The 27,098-nt window shown below is 35.9% G+C and overlaps 1 protein-coding gene across 1 annotated transcript; it reads right to left on the reverse strand.

Annotated features, from left to right (window-relative positions):
- Positions 1–614: 614 nt before the first annotated feature.
- LOC149943929 (nose resistant to fluoxetine protein 6-like) lies at positions 615–26,230 on the reverse strand. Its single transcript, XM_090176244.1, has 15 exons — positions 25,939–26,230; positions 17,575–17,825; positions 15,249–15,363; positions 14,924–15,014; positions 14,759–14,853; positions 7,749–7,922; positions 7,598–7,691; positions 6,512–6,607; positions 6,282–6,447; positions 6,136–6,215; positions 4,950–5,072; positions 4,768–4,888; positions 4,504–4,690; positions 3,759–3,901; positions 615–1,033 (listed from the first exon to the last, which is right to left on the reverse strand). Exons 1-15 carry the CDS (start codon positions 26,228–26,230, stop codon positions 770–772), a joined length of 2,292 nt encoding a protein of 763 aa, XP_090032370.1. The 3' UTR covers positions 615–769.
- Positions 26,231–27,098: the final 868 nt, after the last annotated feature.

Genomic DNA, 27,098 nt, shown 5'->3' on the forward strand with positions numbered 1-27,098 from the left:
ATAATGGTAACTTTTCACCTGTAAACAGAACGTCGTGTTTTGGCTATTATGTCAAAAAAGCTACCCGGTTAAAGGGGAACACTTGTTGAATACCGTACAGGTGAAAAGTTTCCATTATTTTAACCAGCGCTATATAATCAGTGACTGGCAGGCAGTAGCGGCGCTAAGGTATTTTCATAGGTGGGCTAATTATTTCGTGGCCCTTAGGGGGAACCTTGGATTGACCATAAAGTGGTGAAATCGAAAATACCCGAAATTTTTCCAGGAAGCGAGAGGAGCAAGGTCGTTTTATTGTTCCGGCTCTCGTCGCGTTTACTGGACCCCCTACTGACATTGTATCTGACCTGGAGGGGACAAGTGCATGCCTGGGATATTTCCCTAAATTCCCATAAGCCCCTTTCTTTTCAACTTAATCTCAATTTCCGCTACCTTCCTCACGAATCTGTATGGTCTACTACCCTTTTGAGTAAACGAATTGATTTTGAAAGATTTTTTACCAGAAAAACGTTTCTTGGCAATAAAACAAATTTCTAGAGATAAAGAAAATTCATAAATTAAAATATGTGGCCTCTTAATTATAAATATGTGGCCCTTTTAATATATATGTGGCCCCTCTCAGAAATGTAGGGGGGCTAAAGCCCACTTCAGCCCACCCTTAGCGCCGTAGGTCCTGTCTCTTGGAAATATTACTTCTTGGGAATTTCCTCTAAGATGTTTTATTGAAGCGTCTATAGAGAATGAATTGATCCTCAACCGCATCGCGAATATTTTAAAGTTTAGTATCAAATTTCGATTTATTGTTCAGGTTATTTGCGTTTGGCAGTGTTTCATTGATGGGTAGAATACAATGCCCGTTCGAATATTGGGTTTCTTGAGGTTCATTTGGCGTTGGTTTCTCCATAGCTTCCTTTTTTTTCTTGATTAGGCTAGCCATCCCCACTCGTTCCAATTCCAGCAGAGGAGCTTCGAAGAATATCCTCAGCAAATAGGCTGCTCCGAAACTCAGCACCAAAGTACCGAGGAAGCCCCAAATCTAATACAAAACCAAAATGGAGTTATATCATCGTGAGCCGTTTTGGTTGCTGTCGAAAACTATAGGCTTCGTGCAAAGCACAAAAGCATTAACGACCAAATATTCGATTTACAGATTTTGGTTTTATTTCACCTTATTTTATACGTTAAATTCAATTTTGAACTAATTTTCGAATTTAAAATTTTTGTTCTAGAGAAATGACTCGTTGCAAAACGCATTATTTTAGGTTCTTGCATTATTTTTTCAAACCAAAAACGCATTAATGTGTTTATTTTAAAAAAAAGTCAAATCAAGACGCATTTTTTTCGCGTTTTAAACGCACTCTCGCAAGCTCAAAATTTGTGTTAGCGTCGAGTTCGGGACTACTTATTTTCTTTCAATTTTTCCATTAGATAGTAGCGGCAATGAGAGTAGCGGAGGTTTCTCTAACTACGCTGTACAGCCAAAGGTAGCGGAGAGAGGATTTCCAGCCCCTGGAGTGACTGATTTCTAACTCTTTGGGGCATATAGTTAATTCCTTCCCACATATACTTTGACTATAAATTTCGACTTTCACAATAACGATTGAAGTGAGATTGGAATAGCTCGTAGCACGCGTCGCGATAGACTTCATCGCCATCTCTTTTTCATAAAAGAACTAAAAGCTACCTATGTGAGAAAAATTCCGCCGGCGAGAGTGCGTTTAAGACAAAAATAGTCCAACATATACGTGGTAAAAAGCAAATGATATTTCTGAAATATCGTTTGGCCTGTAAATGGTTTATTACCAGAATATAATTTGAGTTGAAAAATCCTAGTCTACTATATAAACTTGAAAGAAGTAAGTTGTGGTATCTTAAGGCAAAGAAAGTTTGAATTTCGCGGGTCTTCTACATATTTTGGTTTTGGTCGTTAATGCTTTTGTGCTTTGCACGGCAGTATAGGCTTCGTGCGTAGTTAAAATTTTGCTCACAAGTATCGCCACCTTCTGACCGAGTTTTAAATTAAATATATGAAAGCTGTCTGCTCGTTCAAAACTCTCTCTGCACAACAGCTCAAAGTTCAACCGGAAAACATTGAAATTCAAAAGTCGTCTGCTATTTCTTCACATATTTAGTTGACAGATATTAAAGCAGATGGCGCTATATTACCTAAGCTCGAAGCCTATATATGTAGCGTATTTACAGACGCTATATCATATGGCAGCCAGTATCGAAAGGATATTTTATGGTACGCAAATAGCCTTTTCAATAGGCCTTTCTATAAATTAACATGGCCTTCTTGTTTACGGTTTTTTCCTCACTTCTACAATGCTTCCCCAACTCTACCACTAAAGAGAGCTAGTGAACTCATCCATGGGTTTGATTGCACAATTTCAAGAACAAGTTGGGCATTCGTAAAGAATTTATGGAAAGGCCTATTTACACAAAGCCACTTAGTAGTGAACGTGAGAAGTTCATAAACTGCGGAATTGTAGTCTGCTAAGAAGGTGATAAATCACAAAACGTCTACGTAGCGGACGAAAAAAAAAGCTTCTCGCGTTGGACGCTACGTGTCTCTATGTAAACTAAAAAAGGTTAATTACGCGTTTTAGAGGGCTATGATGTATAAATTAGAAGCCATAAAATATTCATATTTACAATTTACTATAATTTTGCACTGTTTTGGTAGCAGAGAGCAATTACGGAACCCATATTTAGATTTTTTTTAATTTTACATTAATTAGCAAACGCTAGGCGCTAACTCGGAACAAAGATAATGTAAACTTCGTACCCTAGATTCGAAATCACTGCCTCGCGCGTAGTCTACAGCGTTTACCCACTTCCTGCCGGAACTCCGAAATCATTAGCTCCATATAGTTACCATGGTACGCGACTATAGATCAGTCTTGGAAATAGCACACGTCCACTGGTCCAAAACCAGTTTATTAATTGCTTGGACCAGTTTTTAATTAAATTAAATTAAATTTAATTAAATAATTCACTTTTTTATGGGAATTGAGGCGGGACCAGTTTAAAAATTCGAGCTTTCTTCAAATTTCTACTCCGACTTTTTTCTTTCTAACACAATAAACGTCACTCTAGAAAATCAAGACTAAGATGAAGGGCTTACGAAGTTACCAGCAACCTTTAGTAGTGGTATAAAGTTACAATGAACAATAACGTAAAACATTACGCGCGGCGCGATTCACGATTTATATTGTTTCTAGAGTCTATAGATCTATCCACATTCCACATTCCATAAAAAATAATTTTACAATGGGACCATTAGAAAAAAATCAAGGTATGGGTCACTGGTCCTAAGGACCAGTTTATTTTTGTAGACAATAGGGGTCACTAGTTTTTAAAATTCCTTATTTCCAAGACTGCTATAAATAAGACCACAAAACAGCGTGTCATCAAAGTTGGCCGTGATATGACATTGACAATTTGACAGCGCCCGTTGGAGGCCGATTTTTCGGAGGTCACGTGCCGGAAGTGGGTAAAAGCTTCGTTACACAACCGTCAATCAGAAAGCTCTCAAAATTCAAATCTATTGGTACCGAGCTCTACATTATCTTAGCTCGGAAGAACGTGGCCAAGCAGTGCCACCTAGAGAATTAGGCCTAACGATAGACTTACTCTGAAGTCCACGAAAAGTGCGTGGTCATTCTTCAAATGAGACTCACATCAAAAATTTAGAACGTCGAATGGTTTGGTATAAGTCTCTACAGGATAACATGTGGGCCTGTGGCCCTTCAACTTACCGGCATGTGATGGTGGGTGTCAATAACGCCATTCAACGAGGCCAGGAAATAAATAATGAGCGTTACGTGAACCAAGTAGACCAAATACGAAAGGCGGTTTAAAATCGCGAATGCTCTCCAGCTCAAAAATTCGTTCAATATTCCTGAAAAGTACAAGAAACAATTTAAAGCAAGTGGTGGCTCGACGTGAACTATAGCTCTTTTTTCAATAGATGTCGCTGGCGTCGAAATCAAAAAGGCGGTAGTTATAGCATGGGCAAAAAATTATTTTAATCATTTTTGAAATATTTTTTTCAATGCTTGAATTTTTTTATTTTTTTCTCACATTTCTTCCAATTTAAGCCATATCGGTGCATTTTCACCCATTTGGTTCAAATTGATCAAAATGTAATTTTATGTTGTCAAAAACATTTTTCGTTGCCATGGCAAAACCGTTGCCCATTAGGATTTTTAAGTTACATTAAGGTCTACCAATCCCCCGAGTTTGACCAAAATCGGTGTGTAACACCTCGGGTCGTCTCCTTCTCAGTTATCAGTGGGTGAAAATTCCCTTCACCCATATTTTGAGGTGGCTCACTTTCCTCCGTCATAACGTCGTCTGTTCCGTCGTCTTCTCTCTCACTCTCCCAAGCGTAAGAGGCGACTCAACAAACAACATTATGACGTATAGGAAAGTTGAATTTGCGTTGAATTTGCCTTGGCGTGAAAGGTCATTGTCTGAACGATTTAGCGTTTATATTATTACCTCCTCTTCCCATAGCGCAAAGTAAGGTGATCCAAGTCAGTGCTAAAGCCCAAACGGGTCGGTGAAGGCAGCCGTAGAGGACTGATTCGGTCGGGCTGGGTATCTGTCCACTGTTCCAAATGTAAGTGCTGTAGAGGACGGCGTACATGAAAGCGAGACACAAGGGCCAACCTACAATCTCAACAGCCTAGAATGCCATATTGTTTCAAATGAACCAAAGCTATTTACGGAAACGAACTTAGGAACCTTCAAATTTTAACTTACAATCGGTATTTGGAATTTCTGTCGTTTGGCGAGAAAAACGCCTAAAGTTAAGCCCACGACGTAGACACTCGTGTGGACGTTGGGCAAAGTGTGAAGGTACAGAAAGTGGCGCGTTAGCATACTGAGAGAAGTCATCAAGTGGTTAAAACCTTACTTTTAATTTGCTTAGTTTAAATACTTACGTGTTTTCGATAGAGGTCATGAGGACTGTCGGTAGAAGGTCCAAGTAGTATACGACCAAGGCTACGGATATGATCGATCCCACGAAGATAAAAGCGTTGAACACGTATCCCCATAGTTTATTCCTGTAACCATTACTAATAGTTAATGCAAAGGGAGATACCACTGCACCACTTCAGTAGTAATTAAGCTTTGAAGAAGTAAATGCCGTGTAAGTCGTTGCGTTTGTGCGGATATTTTTACCAGGAAACTATATAAGTATACACTTGGAATGTCCAAGAAATACTATGGTGGCCCTGATAATTATTATAGAAATGGGCGGGTTTCTAACAGAGATTTGCGCTCGTGACTGTGGCTATCTGAACTCGGCGCCGATCCAAAACTAAGAATTGAAGTTCACTTTCTCTGTGAGCTCTTTTTAACTAGACTAGTTTCGTGAAGAACATAGCAATTCTGAAAGATTTTCAGTGTGATTTTCTAGTAAGTTTTCTTAGAGACGGCAGCCAGCCATTTGCGTGTTCGGATCTGCTCGATTCAATGTTCGCGTGTTTCGACAGATCAATGGATCGAGATCGATCTCGGTGCAAGTATTTTGCATGTACCAACGCGCACGATCCCCGTTTATTCGCGTGTTTTATTTCTCTGTCGATCGGAGTAAGGTCAGGGCTGCTTTATCCATAAGGCAGACTAGGCAAAGTGCCTAGGGCCTACGAATATTTTAGTATAAATTAATGCCTACGATTCCATATAAATGGCTTACGAAGGTCCAGTGGCGTAGCGAGGATATTTGGCGTCCGGGGCAAAACACCCAGATTGTCGGACCACTAGCCTTTTCCTCTGGAAAACCACATTATATTGTTTTATTTAAAAAAAGTGTACTTTTCAAGTTTCAAGAAAAATTAGTTTACTATAAAACCCAACATTTTTTTAATCCATTTTACATGTAATACTATCCATCGGCGCCCGGGGCCAATGTCCCCCTGCCCCCCTCGCTAAGTCTCTGCGAAGGTCCAAAAGGACGGTAGATGACATTTTTGCCTAAGGCCTACTGAAGGCTTAAAACGGCCCTGAGTAAGATCAATTATGTCAGCAACGGATTCGGAGTGACTATCGAGGAGACTAATGAAAAACGCTATCATATATTCCTAGCATATATCTTAAACATTCTTAAATCGACTTAAAACGTACTTGAAGTAGAGTCCCAAAAAGATCACCCCGAGAATGAAACATTGCATGTCCACCGCGATATACCAAAAACTGGCAACAGGCTGTAATTACGCGAGAAACAATTACCGTCTGTATAGTAAGACGTTTTAAAAACGAGATGTCCTTACAACTTTGTCGTAAGTAAAGAAATTGGTAATGAAAAGTGGTACTGTCCACCACCTTTCGCGAGAGTTTTTCGCCAGTAAACCCATTTCTTCCTTCCAAAAGGGCCCGGAGTTTGTCAAGGGCAGGACGACGTGCAAGCCAATCACCATCATCGCCGATGGCAACAATCTGAGAAAGTTTAGAGATAAGTCATTCGCGTTATGTTTGTGTTTAAATAGCTTTCAATTAGTACCTATAAGCCCTTTTGAAGAGTAGCAAGGGCACGTTGAAAATTATCGCCCCATATTTATCGTATAATTTGACGACATTATAAGATAGCAACAGTCCCCTGAAAGGTATAAATTATCAATTCATAATTAAACATCTTAGACAAATAAATTGTTAGATTCGAATCAACGAAAACCCAATTCTGTATAAGGCATCAGCCGCCAGGGCTCCTACCGAGATAATCTCTAAATCTTCCGACTCGGGTACAAAGCACGTATTTAAAACGTTGACCTTCATTGATGATGACCTTCATTACTACATTACGTGTTTTAATAATCAGCTACGCTAATACCCAAGGCACCACCTTAGGCCCAAGTCATCTAGCGACATATAATGCCTTTAAACAGGTGGCCGGGTTACAATGCGTAGGAGGGTGGTGGCAAGCCCTTCATGCCACGCGAGCCAACAGCTCCCTACACTAACTATTACCGTTAACCTCTACAAGTTTTTATGGGAAGGGGAAACCGAAGAATTCGGGGGAAAACCCCTTTAACCAGTGGGGGAGAGAACTTGCAAATTCAACGCGGAAGGAGTAGTTCCGAGTTTTCACCCAGTGCCACAAGCTGGGATCGAACCCGGCTCCTCTTGCTGCGAGGCGAAAGCGCTAACCACTCCGCCACCCCACGTTTTCTATATTTCGCAAGTGTTAAATATTTCGACACCGTGGCGCTACAAGTCGCGCTGCTCACAAGAACCAAGTGGCCAATCTAGATAATTTATTTGTAAAAGTTTAAATAGTATTTTCGATGTTAGTTTATGTAAAGTACTATCAAACGAGCCTTAACAAACAATTACTATTGATCAAGATAGTATTCTACTTTTTTTGCTACAGTTCAGTACGTATAGTAATCTTTTTAAAATAGCTGTAGCATTGTCCAATCACTTGGTTTTCGACTTGTATCCTGGTTTATCACGAAAGCTAACAAGCGCGGCTTAGAACTTGTAAATTGACAAAGTGTTTTAATTCCACGATAACATAAATTGGTAAAAACCTTGTTTGTGGATTCTAACTCTAGTCTATTAAATTGTTTATGAAGTTTTTATCGCTTACGATATGAATATGAATGTATCGACCGATACGCCACCGTTGGACACCGTTTGAGAAGTGAAACTCTCCGTGAAACGTTCAGCGAAGCTAATATCACCTGGAAAGATATCAGTCACTTCTGGTGGTACTTGGAGAAAGAAAGTAATTAACTTACGGTAGACGATGGGATCAGCCAGAGCGTAACTGTGGATTAAAACCACCCATCCGATGGATAAGAATCGAAAACCGTGCAAGCAACTCAAAGTGTCGTCCTCGTACTTTATTGGCGCGAAAGTTTTCACCATGTTCGTTCTCAGTGATAAGGCTTGAGCTATTTGCAAGGTCAACGCTACACGAAAACACGTGATACAAAAATGCTATTAAAAATCCGGGACATGTGGGAAAAACTGGTAAAAACCTGGAAAAATGGAAAAAACCGGAAAAAAGTGGAAAAACCTCTTTCCATGCTAAATTAAGCATTGATATATCTATTAAGTGACTAATTTGGTCATTGCAAATAGGAGATATGAAAAAAGGCCAGAAGAAGAGTGAATAGAATTGAAGAATATACTGCTTTTATTATTTGTCACTAGAGGTGGAAAAACCATGGAAGTACGATTTTCCACACGTTTTTTAACAGGAAAACAATAGGCGGAAAAAACCGCGGCAAAATCTAGTTTTTTCCACCCTTGGCAAAATTGTGCCAACCTGCTACTACCTGTTTCGTTTAAATAGTGTTTACTGTGACATTAATGAAGAATTTAATGTATTGTAAGGGATATCGCAGCCGCTGCGAAAATAAAATTTGTTACAGTGCGAACTATGAACTACGGTTGAGAATTTGAACTAGATTGGGAATCTGCGACGCAAACTTTCTCTAGTAACCGCGGCCAACTTGAAAATATACGTGCTAATTTTGAACTACGAATTCAAAAAATTATTTCTACGCGCTAACTTTGAACTCAGAATTCTAAAATTCCCCCCATGCTGACTATGAACTATGAATTCTTTAATTTCGAGGTTAATGACTATGAATTATCAATTCTCTAATTTTCAACCTGTGATAAATGAGCTATGAATTATCTAATTAAGAAAGTGATGACTATGAACTACCAATTCTCTAATTTTCAACCTGTGATCAATGAGCTATGGATTATCTAATTAAGAAAGTGATGACTATGAACTACCAATTCTCTAATTTTCCACCTGTGATCAATGAGCGATGGATTATCTAACTAAGAAAGTGATGACTATGAACTACTAATTCTCTAATTTTCAACCTGTGATCAATGAGCTATGGATTATCTAATTAAGAAAGTGATGACTATGAACTACCAATTCTCTAATTTTCACCCTGTGATCAATGAGCTATGGATTATCTAATTAAGAAAGTGATGACTATGAACTACCAATTCTCTAATTTCCAACCTGTGATCAATGAGCTATGGATTATCTAATTAAGAAAGTGATGACTATGAACTACCAATTCTCTAATTTTCAACCTGTGATCAATGAGCTATGGATTATCTAATTAAGAAAGTGATGACTATGAACTACCAATTCTCTAATTTTCCACCTGTGATCAATGAGCGATGGATTATCTAATTAAGAAAGTGATGACTATGAACTACCAATTCTCTAATTTTCAACCTGTGATGAATGAGCCATGGATTATCTAATTAAGAAAGTGATGACTATGAACTACCAATTCTCTAATTTTCAACCTTTGATCAATGAGCTATGGATTATCTAATTAAGAAAGTGATGACTATGAACTACCAATTCTCTAATTTTCAACCTGTGATGAATGAGCCATGGATTATCTAATTAAGAAAGTGATGACTATGAACTACCAATTCTCAAATTTTCAACCTTTGATCAATGAGCTATGGATTATCTAATTAAGAAAGTGATGACTATGAACTACCAATTCTCTAATTTTCAACCTGTGATGAATGAGCCATGGATTATCTAATTAAGAAAGTGATGACTATGAACTACCAATTCTCAAATTTTCAACCTTTGATCAATGAGCTATGGATTATCTAATTAAGAAAGTGATGACTATGAACTACCAATTCTCTAATTTTCCACCTGTGATCAATGAGCGATGGATTATCTAATTAAGAAAGTGATGACTATGAACTACCAATTCTCTAATTTTCAACCTGTGATGAATGAGCCATGGATTATCTAATTAAGAAAGTGATGACTATGAACTACCAATTCTCTAATTTTCAACCTGTGATCAATGAGCTATGGATTATCTAATTAAGAAAGTGATGACTATGAACTACCAATTCTCTAATTTTCCACCTGTGATCAATGAGCGATGGATTATCTAATTAAGAAAGTGATGACTATGAACTACCAATTCTCTAATTTCCAACCTGTGATCAATGAGCTATGGATTATCTAATTAAGAAAGTGATGACTATGAACTACCAATTCTCTAATTTTCAACCTGTGATCAATGAGCTATGAATTATCTAATTAAGAAAGTGATGACTATGAACTACCAATTCTCCAATTTTCAACCTGTGATCAATGAGCTATGAATTATCTAATTAAGAAAGTGATGACTATGAACTACCAATTCTCAAATTTTCAACCTGTGATCAATGAGCTATGGATTATCTAATTAAGAAAGTGATGACTATGAACTACCAATTCTCTAATTTTCCACCTGTGATCAATGAGCGATGGATTATCTAATTAAGAAAGTGATGACTATGAACTACCAATTCTCTAATTTTCAACCTGTGATGAATGAGCCATGGATTATCTAATTAAGAAAGTGATGACTATGAACTACCAATTCTCTAATTTTCAACCTGTGATCAATGCACTATGGATTATCTAATTAAGAAAGTGATGACTATGAACTACCAATTCTCTAATTTTCAACCTGTGATCAATGCACTATGGATTATCTAATTAAGAAAGTGATGACTATGAACTACCAATTTTCCAATTTTCAACCTGTGATCAATGAGCGATGGATTATCTAATTAAGAAAGTGATGACTATGAACTACCAATTCTCTAATTTTCAACCTGTGATGAATGAGCCATGGATTATCTAATTAAGAAAGTGATGACTATGAACTACCAATTCTCTAATTTTCAACCTGTGATCAATGCACTATGGATTATCTAATTAAGAAAGTGATGACTATGAACTACCAATTCTCTAATTTTCACCCTGTGATCAATGAGCTATGGATTATCTAATTAAGAAAGTGATGACTATGAACTACCAATTCTCTAATTTCCAACCTGTGATCAATGAGCCATGGATTATCTAATTAAGAAAGTGATGACTATGAACTACCAATTCTCTAATTTTCAACCTGTGATCAATGAGCTATGAATTATCTAATTAAGAAAGTGATGACTATGAACTACCAATTCTCCAATTTTCAACCTGTGATCAATGAGCTATGAATTATCTAATTAAGAAAGTGATGACTATGAACTACCAATTCTCTAATTTTCCACCTGTGATCAATGAGCGATGGATTATCTAATTAAGAAAGTGATGACTATGAACTACCAATTCTCTAATTTTCCACCTGTGATCAATGAGCGATGGATTATCTAATTAAGAAAGTGATGACTATGAACTACCAATTCTCTAATTTTCAACCTGTGATGAATGAGCCATGGATTATCTAATTAAGAAAGTGATGACTATGAACTACCAATTCTCTAATTTTCAACCTGTGATCAATGCACTATGGATTATCTAATTAAGAAAGTGATGACTATGAACTACCAATTCTCTAATTTCCAACCTGTGATCAATGAGCCATGGATTATCTAATTAAGAAAGTGATGACTATGAACTACCAATTCTCTAATTTTCAACCTGTGATCAATGCACTATGGATTATCTAATTAAGAAAGTGATGACTATGAACTACCAATTCTCTAATTTTCAACCTGTGATCAATGCACTATGGATTATCTAATTAAGAAAGTGATGACTATGAACTACCAATTTTCCAATTTTCAACCTGTGATCAATGAGCGATGGATTATCTAATTAAGAAAGTGATGACTATGAACTACCAATTCTCTAATTTTCAACCTGTGATGAATGAGCCATGGATTATCTAATTAAGAAAGTGATGACTATGAACTACCAATTCTCTAATTTTCAACCTGTGATCAATGCGCTATGGATTATCTAATTAAGAAAGTGATGACTATGAACTACCAATTCTCTAATTTTCACCCTGTGATCAATGAGCTATGGATTATCTAATTAAGAAAGTGATGACTATGAACTACCAATTCTCTAATTTCCAACCTGTGATCAATGAGCTATGGATTATCTAATTAAGAAAGTGATGACTATGAACTACCAATTCTCTAATTTTCAACCTGTGATCAATGAGCTATGAATTATCTAATTAAGAAAGTGATGACTATGAACTACCAATTCTCCAATTTTCAACCTGTGATCAATGAGCTATGAATTATCTAATTAAGAAAGTGATGACTATGAACTACCAATTCTCAAATTTTCAACCTGTGATCAATGAGCTATGGATTATCTAATTAAGAAAGTGATGACTATGAACTACCAATTCTCTAATTTTCCACCTGTGATCAATGAGCGATGGATTATCTAATTAAGAAAGTGATGACTATGAACTACCAATTCTCTAATTTTCCACCTGTGATCAATGAGCGATGGATTATCTAATTAAGAAAGTGATGACTATGAACTACCAATTCTCTAATTTTCAACCTGTGATGAATGAGCCATGGATTATCTAATTAAGAAAGTGATGACTATGAACTACCAATTCTCTAATTTTCAACCTGTGATCAATGCACTATGGATTATCTAATTAAGAAAGTGATGACTATGAACTACCAATTCTCTAATTTCCAACCTGTGATCAATGAGCTATGGATTATCTAATTAAGAAAGTGATGACTATGAACTACCAATTCTCTAATTTTCAACCTGTGATAAATGAGCTATGAATTATCTAATTAAGAAAGTGATGACTATGAACTACCAATTCTCTAATTTTCAACCTGTGATCAATGAGCTATGGATTATCTAATTAAGAAAGTGATGACTATGAACTACCAATTCTCTAATTTTCCACCTGTGATCAATGAGCGATGGATTATCTAATTAAGAAAGTGATGACTATGAACTACCAATTCTCTAATTTTCAACCTGTGATGAATGAGCCATGGATTATCTAATTAAGAAAGTGATGACTATGAACTACCAATTATCTAATTTTCAACCTGTGATCAATGAGCGATGGATTATCTAATTAAGAAAGTGATGACTATGAACTACCAATTCTCTAATTTTCAACCTGTGATCAATGAGCGATGGATTTTCTAATTAAGAAAGTGATGACTATGAACTACCAATTCTCCAATTTTCAACCTGTGATCAATGAGCTATGAATTATCTAATTAAGAAAGTGATGACTATGAACTACCAATTCTCAAATTTTCAACCTGTGATCAATGAGCTATGGATTATCTAATTAAGAAAGTGATGACTATGAACTACCAATTCTCTAATTTTCCACCTGTGATCAATGAGCGATGGATTATCTAATTAAGAAAGTGATGACTATGAACTACCAATTCTCTAATTTTCAACCTGTGATGAATGAGCCATGGATTATCTAATTAAGAAAGTGATGACTATGAACTACCAATTCTCTAATTTTCAACCTGTGATCAATGCACTATGGATTATCTAATTAAGAAAGTGATGACTATGAACTACCAATTTTCCAATTTTCAACCTGTGATCAATGAGCTATGGATTATCTAATTAAGAAAGTGATGACTATGAACTACCAATTCTCTAATTTCCAACCTGTGATCAATGAGCTATGGATTATCTAATTAAGAAAGTGATGACTATGAACTACCAATTCTCTAATTTTCAACCTGTGATAAATGAGCTATGAATTATCTAATTAAGAAAGTGATGACTATGAACTACCAATTCTCTAATTTTCAACCTGTGATCAATGAGCTATGGATTATCTAATTAAGAAAGTGATGACTATGAACTACCAATTCTCTAATTTTCCACCTGTGATCAATGAGCGATGGATTATCTAATTAAGAAAGTGATGACTATGAACTACCAATTCTCTAATTTTCAACCTGTGATGAATGAGCCATGGATTATCTAATTAAGAAAGTGATGACTATGAACTACCAATTATCTAATTTTCAACCTGTGATCAATGAGCGATGGATTATCTAATTAAGAAAGTGATGACTATGAACTACCAATTCTCTAATTTTCAACCTGTGATCAATGAGCGATGGATTTTCTAATTAAGAAAGTGATGACTATGAACTACCAATTCTCTAATTTTCCACCTGTGATCAATGAGCGATGGATTATCTAATTAAGAAAGTGATGACTATGAACTACCAATTCTCTAATTTTCAACCTGTGATCAATGAGCGATGGATTATCTAATTAAGAAAGTGATGACTATGAACTACCAATTCTCTAATTTTCCACCTGTGATCAATGAGCGATGGATTATCTAATTAAGAAAGTGATGACTATGAACTACCAATTCTCTAATTTTTAACCTGTGATCAATGAGCTATGGATTATCTAATTAAGAAAGTGATGACTATGAACTACCAATTCTCTAATTTTCAACCTGTGATCAATGAGCTATGGATTATCTAATTAAGAAAGTGATGACTATGAACTACCAATTCTCTAATTTTCCACCTGTGATCAATGAGCGATGGATTATCTAATTAAGAAAGTGATGACTATTTCGAACCTATTGACTATGAACTACACTTTTCAAATTCCCACCATGAAGTTTATGAACTAAGGATGCTAAAATTTCCAGCGTGCGGACCATGAACAATGGATTCTCTAATTTGTACCGTGCTGATTGTGCATAATATTATAATTATTATTATTATAATTAATATTGTTATTCGATTTCCATTTTTTCGAAGAAGTTAACCAATTATTTTAACCGAAGTTCATGGTTTCCAGGATCAATATTTTAACGAACCTACCATGGTGACAAAAATTTGTGATTTAAATATAATTGGTGCGCCCTTTAAGGCGCGAAAGTCAACATTAGAAAGTGGGTCCTGTACATAAGACCATGAAGAAAAATTATTTGAATAATTTATAACATACTATTTTGTTTCTTGTCCGTCTCTGAGTAGGCTAGTAGAAAGTATTCCACAATGCTGGCCGAGAAGGTCAGCAAGACCAAAAACACGCATATCGTACTGCGACGTTAAAGACAGTTAAAATTAGATTCTTTCATTTTGAAGTATTAAGAGGATTAAAAAATCTTACATAACGGTAATTTGAACTTTGTCCAACTCCAATTGGGATTGTTGAACTTCGCAACCCGTTATGTTGGCGTTATAGCCTACCTTATTAGCAACTGAAATTTAATGAAATTTTCGATTTAGCTTTATTTTACCGCTTAAACTCCCTTTTCACTCTCGCTAGTAGCCGCTTGCCAAACTCGCAAATTTTAAAATTTTGCTGAAGCGTGAAAATAGGATTTTATTGTGAGAGTATTAGCGTTACTGTTGGTGGAAATTGCTTTATCCAATTCGTCAAAGGTCAAATTTAGGGAGAGTAAAAGTATTGTCTACAGGCAGACGGTACTTACAAAAGGCAACGACTTTTTGCAAATCATCTTGGGTGCATTTAGAAGGTACGCAGATTCCCATTCTGTGGGTCACTTTGTAAAAATTAGACGATTGCTTTTTCAATAATTGCATTATCTGAAATATTGAACATGATAGAACGGATTTCCCGGATTACATAATTTAGTGAGTCAATGATTTTATCACTTAGAAAAGATAGTGTGAATAAATAGAAGACCAGTTTTGAATATGAATGTTCTTTAACTGAAACGTTCAGCTTTTATATCGAGATCGTTTTGAATAAGCAGGCAGCTTTCACATATTATATTTAAAACTCAGTCGGTAGGCGGCGATACTTCTGACCGAGGGGCAGGTCACTTCCATTTTTGGTGCGTCTTAATCATAGTAAAATGATTCAATCAGGGTAACCAAGATTAGAAAATCTAATCAAGATTAGAAAATCAATCTAATCACGATTTAATCAATATAATCACGATTAAATCAATCTGATCACGATTTAATCAATATAATCACGATTTAAACGATATTTAATCATTCTAATGATTTAATCATATTAATCATGATTTAATAATATTAATCAGTATTTAATCATTTTAATCAGGATTTAATCATTTTAATCAGGATTTAATCATTTTAATCAGGATTTAATCATTTTAATCAGGATTTAATCATATTAATCAGGATTTAATCATATTAATCAGATTTAATCACGATTTATTCATTTTAATGATGATTTAATCAATATAATCGGTCGAATAGAGATGAAGTAAAATCAAAACTAAAGTACGATAATTTAATATTAATTATTAATATTGATAGTTGTGTTTGATTGAAATGATTGGAAAAATAACTTATTACATACATTTTATTTAAAACATCCGAAAACATCACAGCTTTGTAACAAGTTATCACAGCTTTGTAACTTTTTTCTTTTTAATTTTTTACTATCAAATTTCTTCAGAGATTTAAGGAAACATTTTACATTATCATTTAATCAGAGTGAAAATCGCGAAAAAAGAAAACGAGATTCGAGATCGCGGTAAACGCCGGCCTCGACGTCGGCGGTAAATCGAGCGCGGTAAATACAAAATAATAATTCTAATCACATATTAAATTATTCTTATCCGCTGGTTCTAATTACGCACAATTAAAATCACCTATATAATCATTCTGATTCTCGTTTTAATTTCTAATCGTGATTTAATCATACTAATCGCGATTTAATCGTTTCAATCAGGATTTAATCATACTAATCACGATTTAAACATTCGAATCACGATTAAACGTGTTTTAATCAACACAATCACGATTAAGCGTGATTTAATCAACATAATCACGATTAAACGTGATTTAATCAACATAATCACGATTAAGCGTGATTTAATCAACATAATCACGATTAAGCGTGATTTAATCAACATAATCACGATTAAACGTGATTTAATCAACATAATCACGATTAAGCGTGATTTAATCAACATAATCACGATTAAACGTGATTTAATCAATATAATCACGATTAAACGTGATTTAATCAACAAAATCATGATTAAACGTGATTTAATCAAGAAAATCACGATTAAACGTGATTTAATCAACATAATCACGATTAAACGTGATTTAATCAACATAATCACGATTAAGCGTGATTTAATCAACATAATCACGATTAAACGTGATTTAATCAACATAATCACTATTAAACGTGATTTAATCAACAAAATCACGATTAAACGTGATTTAATCAACAAAATCATGATTAAACGTGATATAATCAACAAAATCACGATTAAACGTGATTTAATCAACATAATCACGATTAAACGTGATTTAATCAACATAATCACGATTAAACGTGATTTAATCAACAAAATCACGATTAAACGTGATTTAATCAACAAAATCACGATTAAACGTGATTTAATCAACATAATCACGATTAAACGTTATTTAATCAACATAATCACGATTAAACGTTATTTAATCAACATAATCACGATTAAACGTTATTTAATCAACATAATCACGATTAAACGTTATTTAATCAACATAATCACGATTAAACGTGATTTATTCAACATAATCACGATTAAGCGTGATTTAATCAACATAATCACGATTAAACTTGATTTAATCAACATAATCACGATCAAATCGGTTTTAATATTTCGAGGGGTGCGTCGTTAATCAAGGAAGTGACCTGCCCCTCGCTTTTGACCAAAGTTTAAACTACGCACGAAGCTTATTATGTAGGAAATCTAGCATGTCGGGGATTATTGACGGGTACACCAAAGCAGAATTCGCTGTCGTTCTTATTTTGGCACTGACCTCGGTTTTCGGCTGGTAGTCCTGATAAGCGCCTACCGGAATGTGCCTGAAGATTTTGCTGGGCTTGGGCAGCAAGGGTGGTCGCAGGAGAAGGGTACAGTATTGGCCCCTGAAAACGACGTCCTCAGGGTTGTCGAGCCCGTTCGCACCTTTCCTGGACAACACCGTGCCTAGACACTGATCGTACGAACCGAACATCCCGAAAGAACCGTCTAGCTGACCACCTCCGGGCTTGCCAGTACTGTCCAAGACTATATGAAAGGTAAAATATATTAAAAAACCTACAGTCGATTGCTGACACCAGTACATAAGTCCTTGAAGCAAAGAGCAAACCATTTCCAAAAAAAAATACAACATATTTATGATATTCAATTATTACTAATACTTTCACGGTATTTTGGAATTTTCAGATATTTCATGAAATTTCTCTTTCATTGTATTGACACCAAAATGTTTCCACATTTCCGATATATTTCTCCACATTTCCGATATATTTCTCCACATTTCCGATATATTTCTCCACATTTCCGATATATTTCTCCACATTTCCGATATATTTCTCCACATTTCCGATATATTTCTCCACATTTCCGATATATTTCTCCACATTTCCGATATATTTCTCCACATTTCCGATATATTTCTGATACTTCTCAATATTTCTGATACTTCTCAATATTTCTGATACTTCTCAATATTTCTGATACTTCTCAATATTTCTGATACTTCTCAATATTTCTGATACTTCTCAATATTTCTGATACTTCTCAATATTTCTGATACTTCTCAATATTTCTGATACTTCTCAATATTTCTGATACTTCTCAATATTTCTGATACTTCTCAATATTTCTGATACTTCTCAATATTTCTGATACTTCTCAATATTTCTGATACTTCTCAATATTTCTGATACTTCTCAATATTTCTGATACTTCTCAATATTTCTGATACTTCTCAATATTTCTGATACTTCTCAATATTTCTGATACTTCTCACACCTGTAGCAATTTTGTTTAGGTATAACGTTTTTTGCGTACCCTGCTATATATCGGGGCAGAAGTAAAATACAAAACAAAGGGTCCCAATGAACCGAATCCGCCTTTTGGGCTATATTTCGGAAACATATTGATTCGGTCGAATGGGATTTCGATCGAATGGGAATATACCTGAAATGTTAGTCAAAGCTACTCGTAAACACAGAAACACTACGCCACTGCTCAAAGTGGTTATAAAACGTTAAATTTACGGATGTAGAGTAGTACCTGGATCGTACCATAGATGTCACTTTCGGTAGCTCCTCCTCGAAATCAATGTTACCTGAGACAACCAATTATTAATAATAAATAATAATCAGCTAGGCTAATACCACCTTAGGCTGGTGCTTTTCTGATTGGCTTTGCATATTGCAGTTTAGTTAAAGGTAATAAACATCATAAACTGTTGATATATAAACATGTAAACTAAATTTAATAATAGAATATTTTGAGACTTTGAATCATTATTTTATATTTGATATTGGTGGTAATATAAATTTGATTTGTTAAATATGGATGTATATCGTATTGTTTTGTTGTAGTATGTTCCGACTACAATTTGTATTGTAAGGTTGTTTTAAAAAATGTCTTATTTTACGAAAATGGCTACGTTCAGTGAAGGTTAACGGTCTCATACCGTTTTACGTTTGCGTTGATTCCGTTGAGACTTTTTATCCTGTCTTGTTGAACGCTTTTTTACGATTGTTGTAATTTTTATAAAATATCGTCTGCTGTGTCGTCCGCAGCTAGCCTTCCCGCGTGCTGTGACGTCACGATTCCGTTTAACAACGAAGAAACCGGCTGGAAGAGCAGGTTCAAATGTTTCAGCAACGGTTCAGCAACGCTACGTCACACCGGAAATGGAAAAAAGCCTAGAGTAGAAAACCGGTTCCGAAATACTGCAACGCTTAATTTGTTGCAAGCTACTGAACGTAGCCAATGAAATTTTTTCGTAAAGTAAAGTGGTCAGTCCGCTCTGGTCAGGGGCGATTACAAAAGACGTCCAAACACACCCTTGACCCTCGTCAAAAAGTCGGGGCCTCAACTCCGAGAAAAAACACACTGCATCTTACCAAAAAACCTTCTATTTAACCCAACGCGATCTCCTGGGTACTTCAAATTTTCGGAAAATTAAGTGTAACAGCTCGATTAATTTCTTGGTCTACATTAAAAATATTTTAAGCACCAAAAGCTTCGAAGCTCTATCAAATGCAATAACAACGGGTTTCCTACCTAAATTTGTCTTTACGTGCTTCAAGTCGAATTGCGTTAGATTCATCGTGCAGTTAAAGTTAGAGAGCGCGCGCATATTTTTGTTTTTGTTGAGCTCGCGCGAAAACGCACGAGACCCTCTACACGGAAATATTAGGAAGCGCGCGCTCCAAAAAATAACACTTTTCATACATGTATGCGTATATATTATTTTATAGAAAGAGCTATTAGAAAGTCAAATTTTTCAATTGTTCTCAGTATTCTTCCCCATTAAATATGGTTTTTAGGCCATATAATATAGAGTTCATTTTGAAATCGATCAATTGGAAGCTTAGTTGAAGGTCCACTCGTAAATACCGCGTTCATATTTCAAGTAAATATCCTTCGATTTATAAATCCTAAAAGTGAACCATGCGCTATAAGCGAGGCTATAAGTGTTTTAGCGTGATTGGGCGCTATTTTGCAAGATGTTGATTCTTGGGCTATTATACAGGGACGTTTCAGTGGCACTGAATTTCTTAAGCAAGCGTGAAAACTCTTCTTATCCCTCTATCGGAGAACGACCATGTTTAAAAAACCACAAACGCAAATCGCGTATTTCAAACATGGCCGCTCCTTGTGATACCTTCGCACATTCGTAGAATGAGTTACGCATTTTTATTCGGTAGAGCAAATATAACTATTTGCTCCTAGTCAAACACTAGTTAAGTTGGAAGAAACCACCTATGGACTGTGAGAAGGATGATCAAATACGCGAAAAAGTAGATTAGTCCATAATAAAAGGGGAAAATATAGCTAAATCCTAAACAAATTTGAAGAAATTAAAAAAAACTTACTAATTACTCGTACCAATAGTACTTCGAGCAAACAAAAAACGCGAAACTCGGATCAAATAGATCTTCGAGTAATAATTAAAAATAAATATAGCCAGAAATTCCAACGGTAGACCGGTTTCGTTCTATTTGGAACTCATCAGTACCGTGCGGGAAATCTGGCTGGCGACTGTCAAATCTAAAGGAGAAACTAAGCCTAAACATTAAAAAATTCAAAACGCGTTGCATATAGAGTACGAGCGATTGACGCGCAGCGCCTCTAGGGGCGAGCTCACGCGTAACTTGGTTAAAAGTTTTTACCCGCCCCCGTTGAAATTAATGTAAAGTGGGCGATAATTAAACGTTAATTAACCTACCAAATGATATAAGAAATATTCCACTGACAATTTTTCCCGTTTATATGAACTTAAATGTAATATACAATCGTCTTGAAAAATCGTTTATCGCTTTATAACATTCGAAATTAATATTTTTCCCGCGCCATGTAGATAATCGAACATCTGCTAGTCTAGGTAAAGTTTGCGTTGTCAACCCACGTATTAGAAAGCAAATGAAAGGCAGTGAATCTTCCCCAATACTAAGCCTCGGTTTAATCTGCCGCGTATTTTCAAACGGAAAAACCCGAACGCTCCTTGTAATAAGAAACAAATAACGAAATACGTTCTAAGTCCATTTAACGCCAAAAATCCCACGTATTTCGTTATTAGTTTCGTATTACAATTAGCGTTCGCCATCATTTAAAGATAGTACTCGGGTTTTTGAGTTTCAAAATGCGCGGTAGATTAAACCGAGGCTTAAGGCTGGGCAAGTCTAGAGTCACCACCTTCAAATTTTCGTCTACTTTAAAGATACATTGTGAACGAACCAATGGATGAAAAGTTATGAAACTAGCTTTTAAATAAACCTTGAAACTTAGTTCAAGTCATATTTATAATTCACTGATGACAAAATTCGTGAAAAGTATTAATATCGTTCCGAATTACAACGTACTTTCTAAAATCTCATTTTGCTTTATAATACGCGCGTTGACAACGTAAACTTTACCTAAACGAGCAACTGTTCGATTATCTATATGACGCGTTAAAAATGTTATTTTTGAACGTTATAAAGCAATAAAGGATTTTTCAAGACGATTTTATATTACATTTAAGTTCATATAAACGGAAAAAATTATCAGTGGAATATTTCGTATACCATTTGGTGGGATAATTAACGTTTAATTAACGTACGCCGAGAGAGCCACGGGATTTAAAATCGGAACGACCCCGAAACCCCCCGCCCCTCCCCGTTTCCGAAACTCACAGGCTTTCTGAAACCTACCCATTACGATATCACCCCCCCTCCGAAATTTGCGGCGGAGAGAGAGAAAATTTCGGGTGTATTGCGTGTTGGGACAAACACGGCCCAACTCTCAGGGGCGACAGATTTTGAGAAAATAGATAGTCGAACCACCTCAGTAACGAAGGCAAAGGCAGTCTCGGTTTCCCTCTGTTCCACGGGTCGCTTTTTCCTCGCCGCCCCGCCTTTGGCTTCGTGACCGACTAAGCACACATTCCTGAAAGCTGGGACGTAGGACCAACGTACCAAGCGCACCTTAAAATATAGACAGGTGGGCCCTCAGCTAGTTGTGTGCAGACTTGGAAATAGTGATATTTTTATTAACTTTAAAACAAGCAAGTATATTATAATATCACACATAATCATTTGTAACGCTAGATCCCGCTCTCGTGTAGGGTAGGAAAACGGCGTACAAATCATGTTCCAGACATTTCTGTAAAATGTTTAATAAATATTTTTTAATTAAATTGAGAGCCCCGGTGGCCCGCAACCGCCGTTCGAATGATTTATTTTAAGAGCCCACTGATTTTTATTAAGAGCCATTGGCCCCAAGACTCCCGCTAATTCCAAGTCTGGTTGTGTGTTTCGAGGCACTCTACCCCAGTACGCCCCCCAACCCCTTTTCCCATGCGCGAATTTCCGTGGCACCCTTTTCCCCAAAGTAGAACCACCCCAGTAAGGCCCTACCTCCCCTTTTTCCGCATGTGATAGTTACCGGGGTACCCCCCGTAAGGCCCTTCCTCCCCCTTTGCCCCATGTGATAATTACCGGGGTACTCCCCGTTTTTCCCATTTGATAATTACCGTTCCTCCCCTTTTTTCTCATGTAATAATTACCGTGGTACCCACCTCCCCCTTTTCCCCTTGTGATAATTACCGTGTTACCCTTTTCCCCATAGTAGAACCACCCCAGTAAGGCCCTTCCTCCCCCTTTTGCCCATGTGATAATTACCGTGGCACTCCCTCTCGGCTTTTCCCATGTGATAATTACAGTGGTACCCACCTCCCCCTTTTCCCCTTGTGATAATTACCGTGGTACCCTTTTCCCCATAGTAGAACCACCCCAGTAAGGCCCTTCCTCCCCCTTTTGCCCATGTGATAATTACCGTGGCACTCCCTCTCGGCTTTTCCCATGTGATAATTACCGTGGTACCCACCTCCCCCTTTCCAATGCAAGAATTTCCATGGTACCCTTTTCCCCGCAAAAATAACTCAAACTCGCAGTCGTACCAAACCCTCGTGTACCCCTTTAAACCCCCTGTATCCAATGGCTGATGTTTAAAGGCCACGGAACTAACGTACGCCGAGAGGGCCACGGGACTTTCAAATCGGAACGACCCCGACCCCCCCCCCCTCTCCGAAATTCACGGCGGAAACAGAGAGAAAATTTCGGGTGTATTGCGTGTTGGGACCAACACGGCCCAACTCTCAGGGGCGACAGATTTTGAGAAAATAGATAGTCGAACCACCTCAGTAACGAAGCCAAAGGCAGTCTCGGTTTCTCTCTGATCCGCGGGTCGCTTTTTCCTCGCCGCCCCGCCTTTGGCTTCATAACAGACTAAGCAAACATTCCTGAAAGCTCGGACGTACGACCGACGACGACCAACGTACCAAGCGCTCCTTATAAGATAGATTCTCCACCACCCTCCCCCCTTTTCGGCTTTCCGTTGCTATATGCAACGCGTTTTGAAATTTTTAATGTTTAGGCTTAGTTTCTCTTTTCGATTTGACAGTCGCCAGCCAGATTTCCCGCACGGTACTGATGAGTTCCAAATAGAACGAAACCGGTCTACCATTGGAATTTCTGGCTATATTTATTTTTAATTATTACTCGAAGATCTATTTGATCCGAGTTTCGCGTTTTTTGTTTGCTCGAAGTACTATTGGTACGAGTAATTAGTAAGTTTTTTTAAAGGACATCGCACTTCTTCTATGGGATTTGGCTTTCGACAGATTTTTTTCAAATTGAAACATGTTGTTAAGCTTGATCAAAGGAGCAAAATTTTCCATTGCCATTTTTCACTAGCTCCTATAGTTTGTCCTGTATCAGCGGTCAAAAGTGGACAAAAGTTAGCATAGTCTATTTGTTAAAAGAATTCCCGGCCCATAGGTTAGCCCTCTACGTTCGCCCGTCGCTAGTCCAGGCTCACTATCAAAAGAGTTTTCTTGCCAAGATTTTTACACCTCTACTTCATTATTATTTTTTTAAATTTCTTCAAATTTGTTTAGGATTTAGCTATATTTTCCCCTTTTATTATGGACTAATCTACTTTTTCGCGTATTTGATCAAACACTAGTTAACCTATTTGGTTTTATCAAAGATAATATAAACTGGTCGGATCTCCGAACAAAATTAACTCCATAGTTAGTTAGGTTTTTAGTTGGCTTCATATATCGTTAAACGTAGCATTTTATCATAATTATACTATACTACCATACTCGATCTAATAAAAATATATTTGGGGAATTCTCTTATATATACTGAATTATGCAAATTTAATTTTTTAAAGTTATTTGGGGGAAATTTCATTTTTGACCTTGCTAATATTTTGTCCAATTTCGAATTCTTTCCCCAGATAGAAAATGTTACGACTAAACATAACCTTTTTTCCTTTATAAAAATTATAGATAATTAGGTAGAAGAATAATGTTTCGCAATTATTACGGAAACTGTTACACGTGTTTCAATTGAAGCTATTTTATAATTATTATACATTCAAATTTTTAAATCCGACGTAAACAATTGTCGACATCATTTTTTCTTTCCTTTAAAAATTACTTTAAAATTAAATTACATAGAAATTACGTAGAAATCGATTTAACGTTACGTAAAATAGTTATTTCGCAGACATTTAATTTCACGACTATATTTTCATATTTAATTTTTTTGTATGTTTCTTTATTTTACTTTATTTTTCTTTATTTTATTTTATTTCATTTTACTTTATTTTATTTCATTTTACTTTATTTTATTTCATTTTACTTTATTTTATTTCATTTTACTTTATTTTATTTCATTTTACTTTATTTTACTTTATTTTATTTCATTTTACTTTATTTTATTTATTTTATTTTTATTTTTATTTTTATTTTTATTTTTATTTGTTTTATTTTATTTTACTTTATTTTACTTAACTTTACTTTACTTTATTTTATTTTACTTTACTTCATTTTAGTTTAGTTAAGTAGTTTTATTTGTTATACGATTTAGGTTTTTAATTAAAATTATTTACCTAAATATTGATTTAAATCGCCGTGACAAACATTTTTTCATTTTTGTAAAGTATCATTTTCCCAAAAGAATATAATAATTATTTTGGAAATCTGATTTTAGCTCGTTATTTTAATCGGATTTGGTAATTTCGGAATTTTCAACTCAAATTCCAGATTTATAAAATATTTTTTTCTGAAGAGTGTACGAGATTTAAAGGGGAACGGTCACACTTTAACCAGCTAGATAGCCTTATAGTCCGTTAAAAACTAAAATTTATGGCGAAAACCGCATAAACAAATATTAACTTTTTAATTTTTAATAAAATAAAGAAATTTCGGGAAATTGAAAAGCACGCGTCCGCCGCGACACCTGGTGAGAAATCGGCGCGTTCCAGTTATACGAGACCTAAGCCTAATTTGCGCGATTTTAAAAGATAGGATAGTTCGCAAATCGCTCATTAAGATGTTGCTGGCACTGGCGATACACCTTAAGATGGCGGCGAAAATTCAAACCCAAATACTTGGCGTTATTTTGCATTTAAAATTTTTAGACCAAAAACTATTTTTTCAAGACAAAATAAAGAATGTGTAAGTATATTGAACCACTTGTTGATCTTTTGATACGCAAATAAGGCGATATTTGTAAAAGCTTGGCCCTTCCCCTTTAAGCAATTTGATTTTGGTTTTTCGAACGCTCATGATATATGGAAATGTCAACAAATGCGCACTTACTATTGAGGGCCCACATTTTGAGATCTTTGATTCCTCCGAGCAGGGTGAGAACGGCCCCCATGCACTCGTCGGACACCTCGACCTCGTATCCCGTTCGGACCAGAGTGGGCAACAGGGCCTTGACCGCGCTCTCCGCCGTGTCCTTCAGGACTTTCTCCATAAGGTTCAATTTCTCGATCAGAATGGTCGAATTACTTTCCGTGTCCAAAGAGATCTCTTCGAAATTGAGCCCTTGGACGCGCGCCACCGCTGCTAAGGTCAGCAAGGTCAAGTAGCAACGGATGAGCCGCATTGTGGTTGCGATCGCCGAACGGGAGCCGAGTAGACCCGCGATATCCTCGAACGTGCTAAGCCACCAACTGAAAAGTCTCTTTATCGAGAGAGCCCATATATTCGTCGATAATATCAGCTCAAAACCTTGAAAAATAATTTTTTTTCCAGCCCATTTTAGCGACTAGAATCCCGCTTTCCGATTTTGTCCGGAATTAGAATGAAAAAAAAAAACCACTAGAGGGATAAAAAAAAACTTTCATCGTGTGACATTGGACGAAACAAGTGGCCCCCTACAATTTTAATTCGTATAAAAGTTGTGAATTTTTAATGGTTATGAGGTGGAAATGGTTTTGGGAATTAGTAAAAAATAAATAATGATACTTTTCTAATCAACCTTATATTTACGATGGAATTATAACCTCTTTCTATATTGGAAAATTAAAATTTCTTTAAATTCCAATCACTCATACTTAATATTCATTAAATTATTTTGGAGTCTATGACAATTTCAAGGGAAACTTAGAAAGAAATTATTATTATTAGTTATTTATATATAGAAAAACCTTAATAATTGCAAAAAACCTAACCTAATATCAAAGCCAAATTAAAAACAAAAAAACACACACATTTACATATTTGGCACTTAATTAATTTAAAATGTCTAGTTCAAGAATTACCAAAATCAAGTTTTTATTTTTATTTTTTAAATCCCAAAAATTGATTTATTTTATTTAAATTAATTTTTGTAGGTGATTTAAATCACTTCTATAAATTTGATTTCAATTAGAAAACAATGATTCAAAGTTTTCGTCTCTATCGAAACGTTAATTTCTAGGTGGCGGAAGAAAGTTATAAGAATTTTTTTTTCTTAACTTAACAAAATATAA

Source organism: Leiobunum rupestre, chromosome 5 (genome assembly GCF_980474605.1).
Source record: "Leiobunum rupestre chromosome 5, qqLeiRupe1.1.hap1, whole genome shotgun sequence".
NCBI lineage: Eukaryota > Metazoa > Arthropoda > Arachnida > Opiliones > Sclerosomatidae > Leiobunum > Leiobunum rupestre.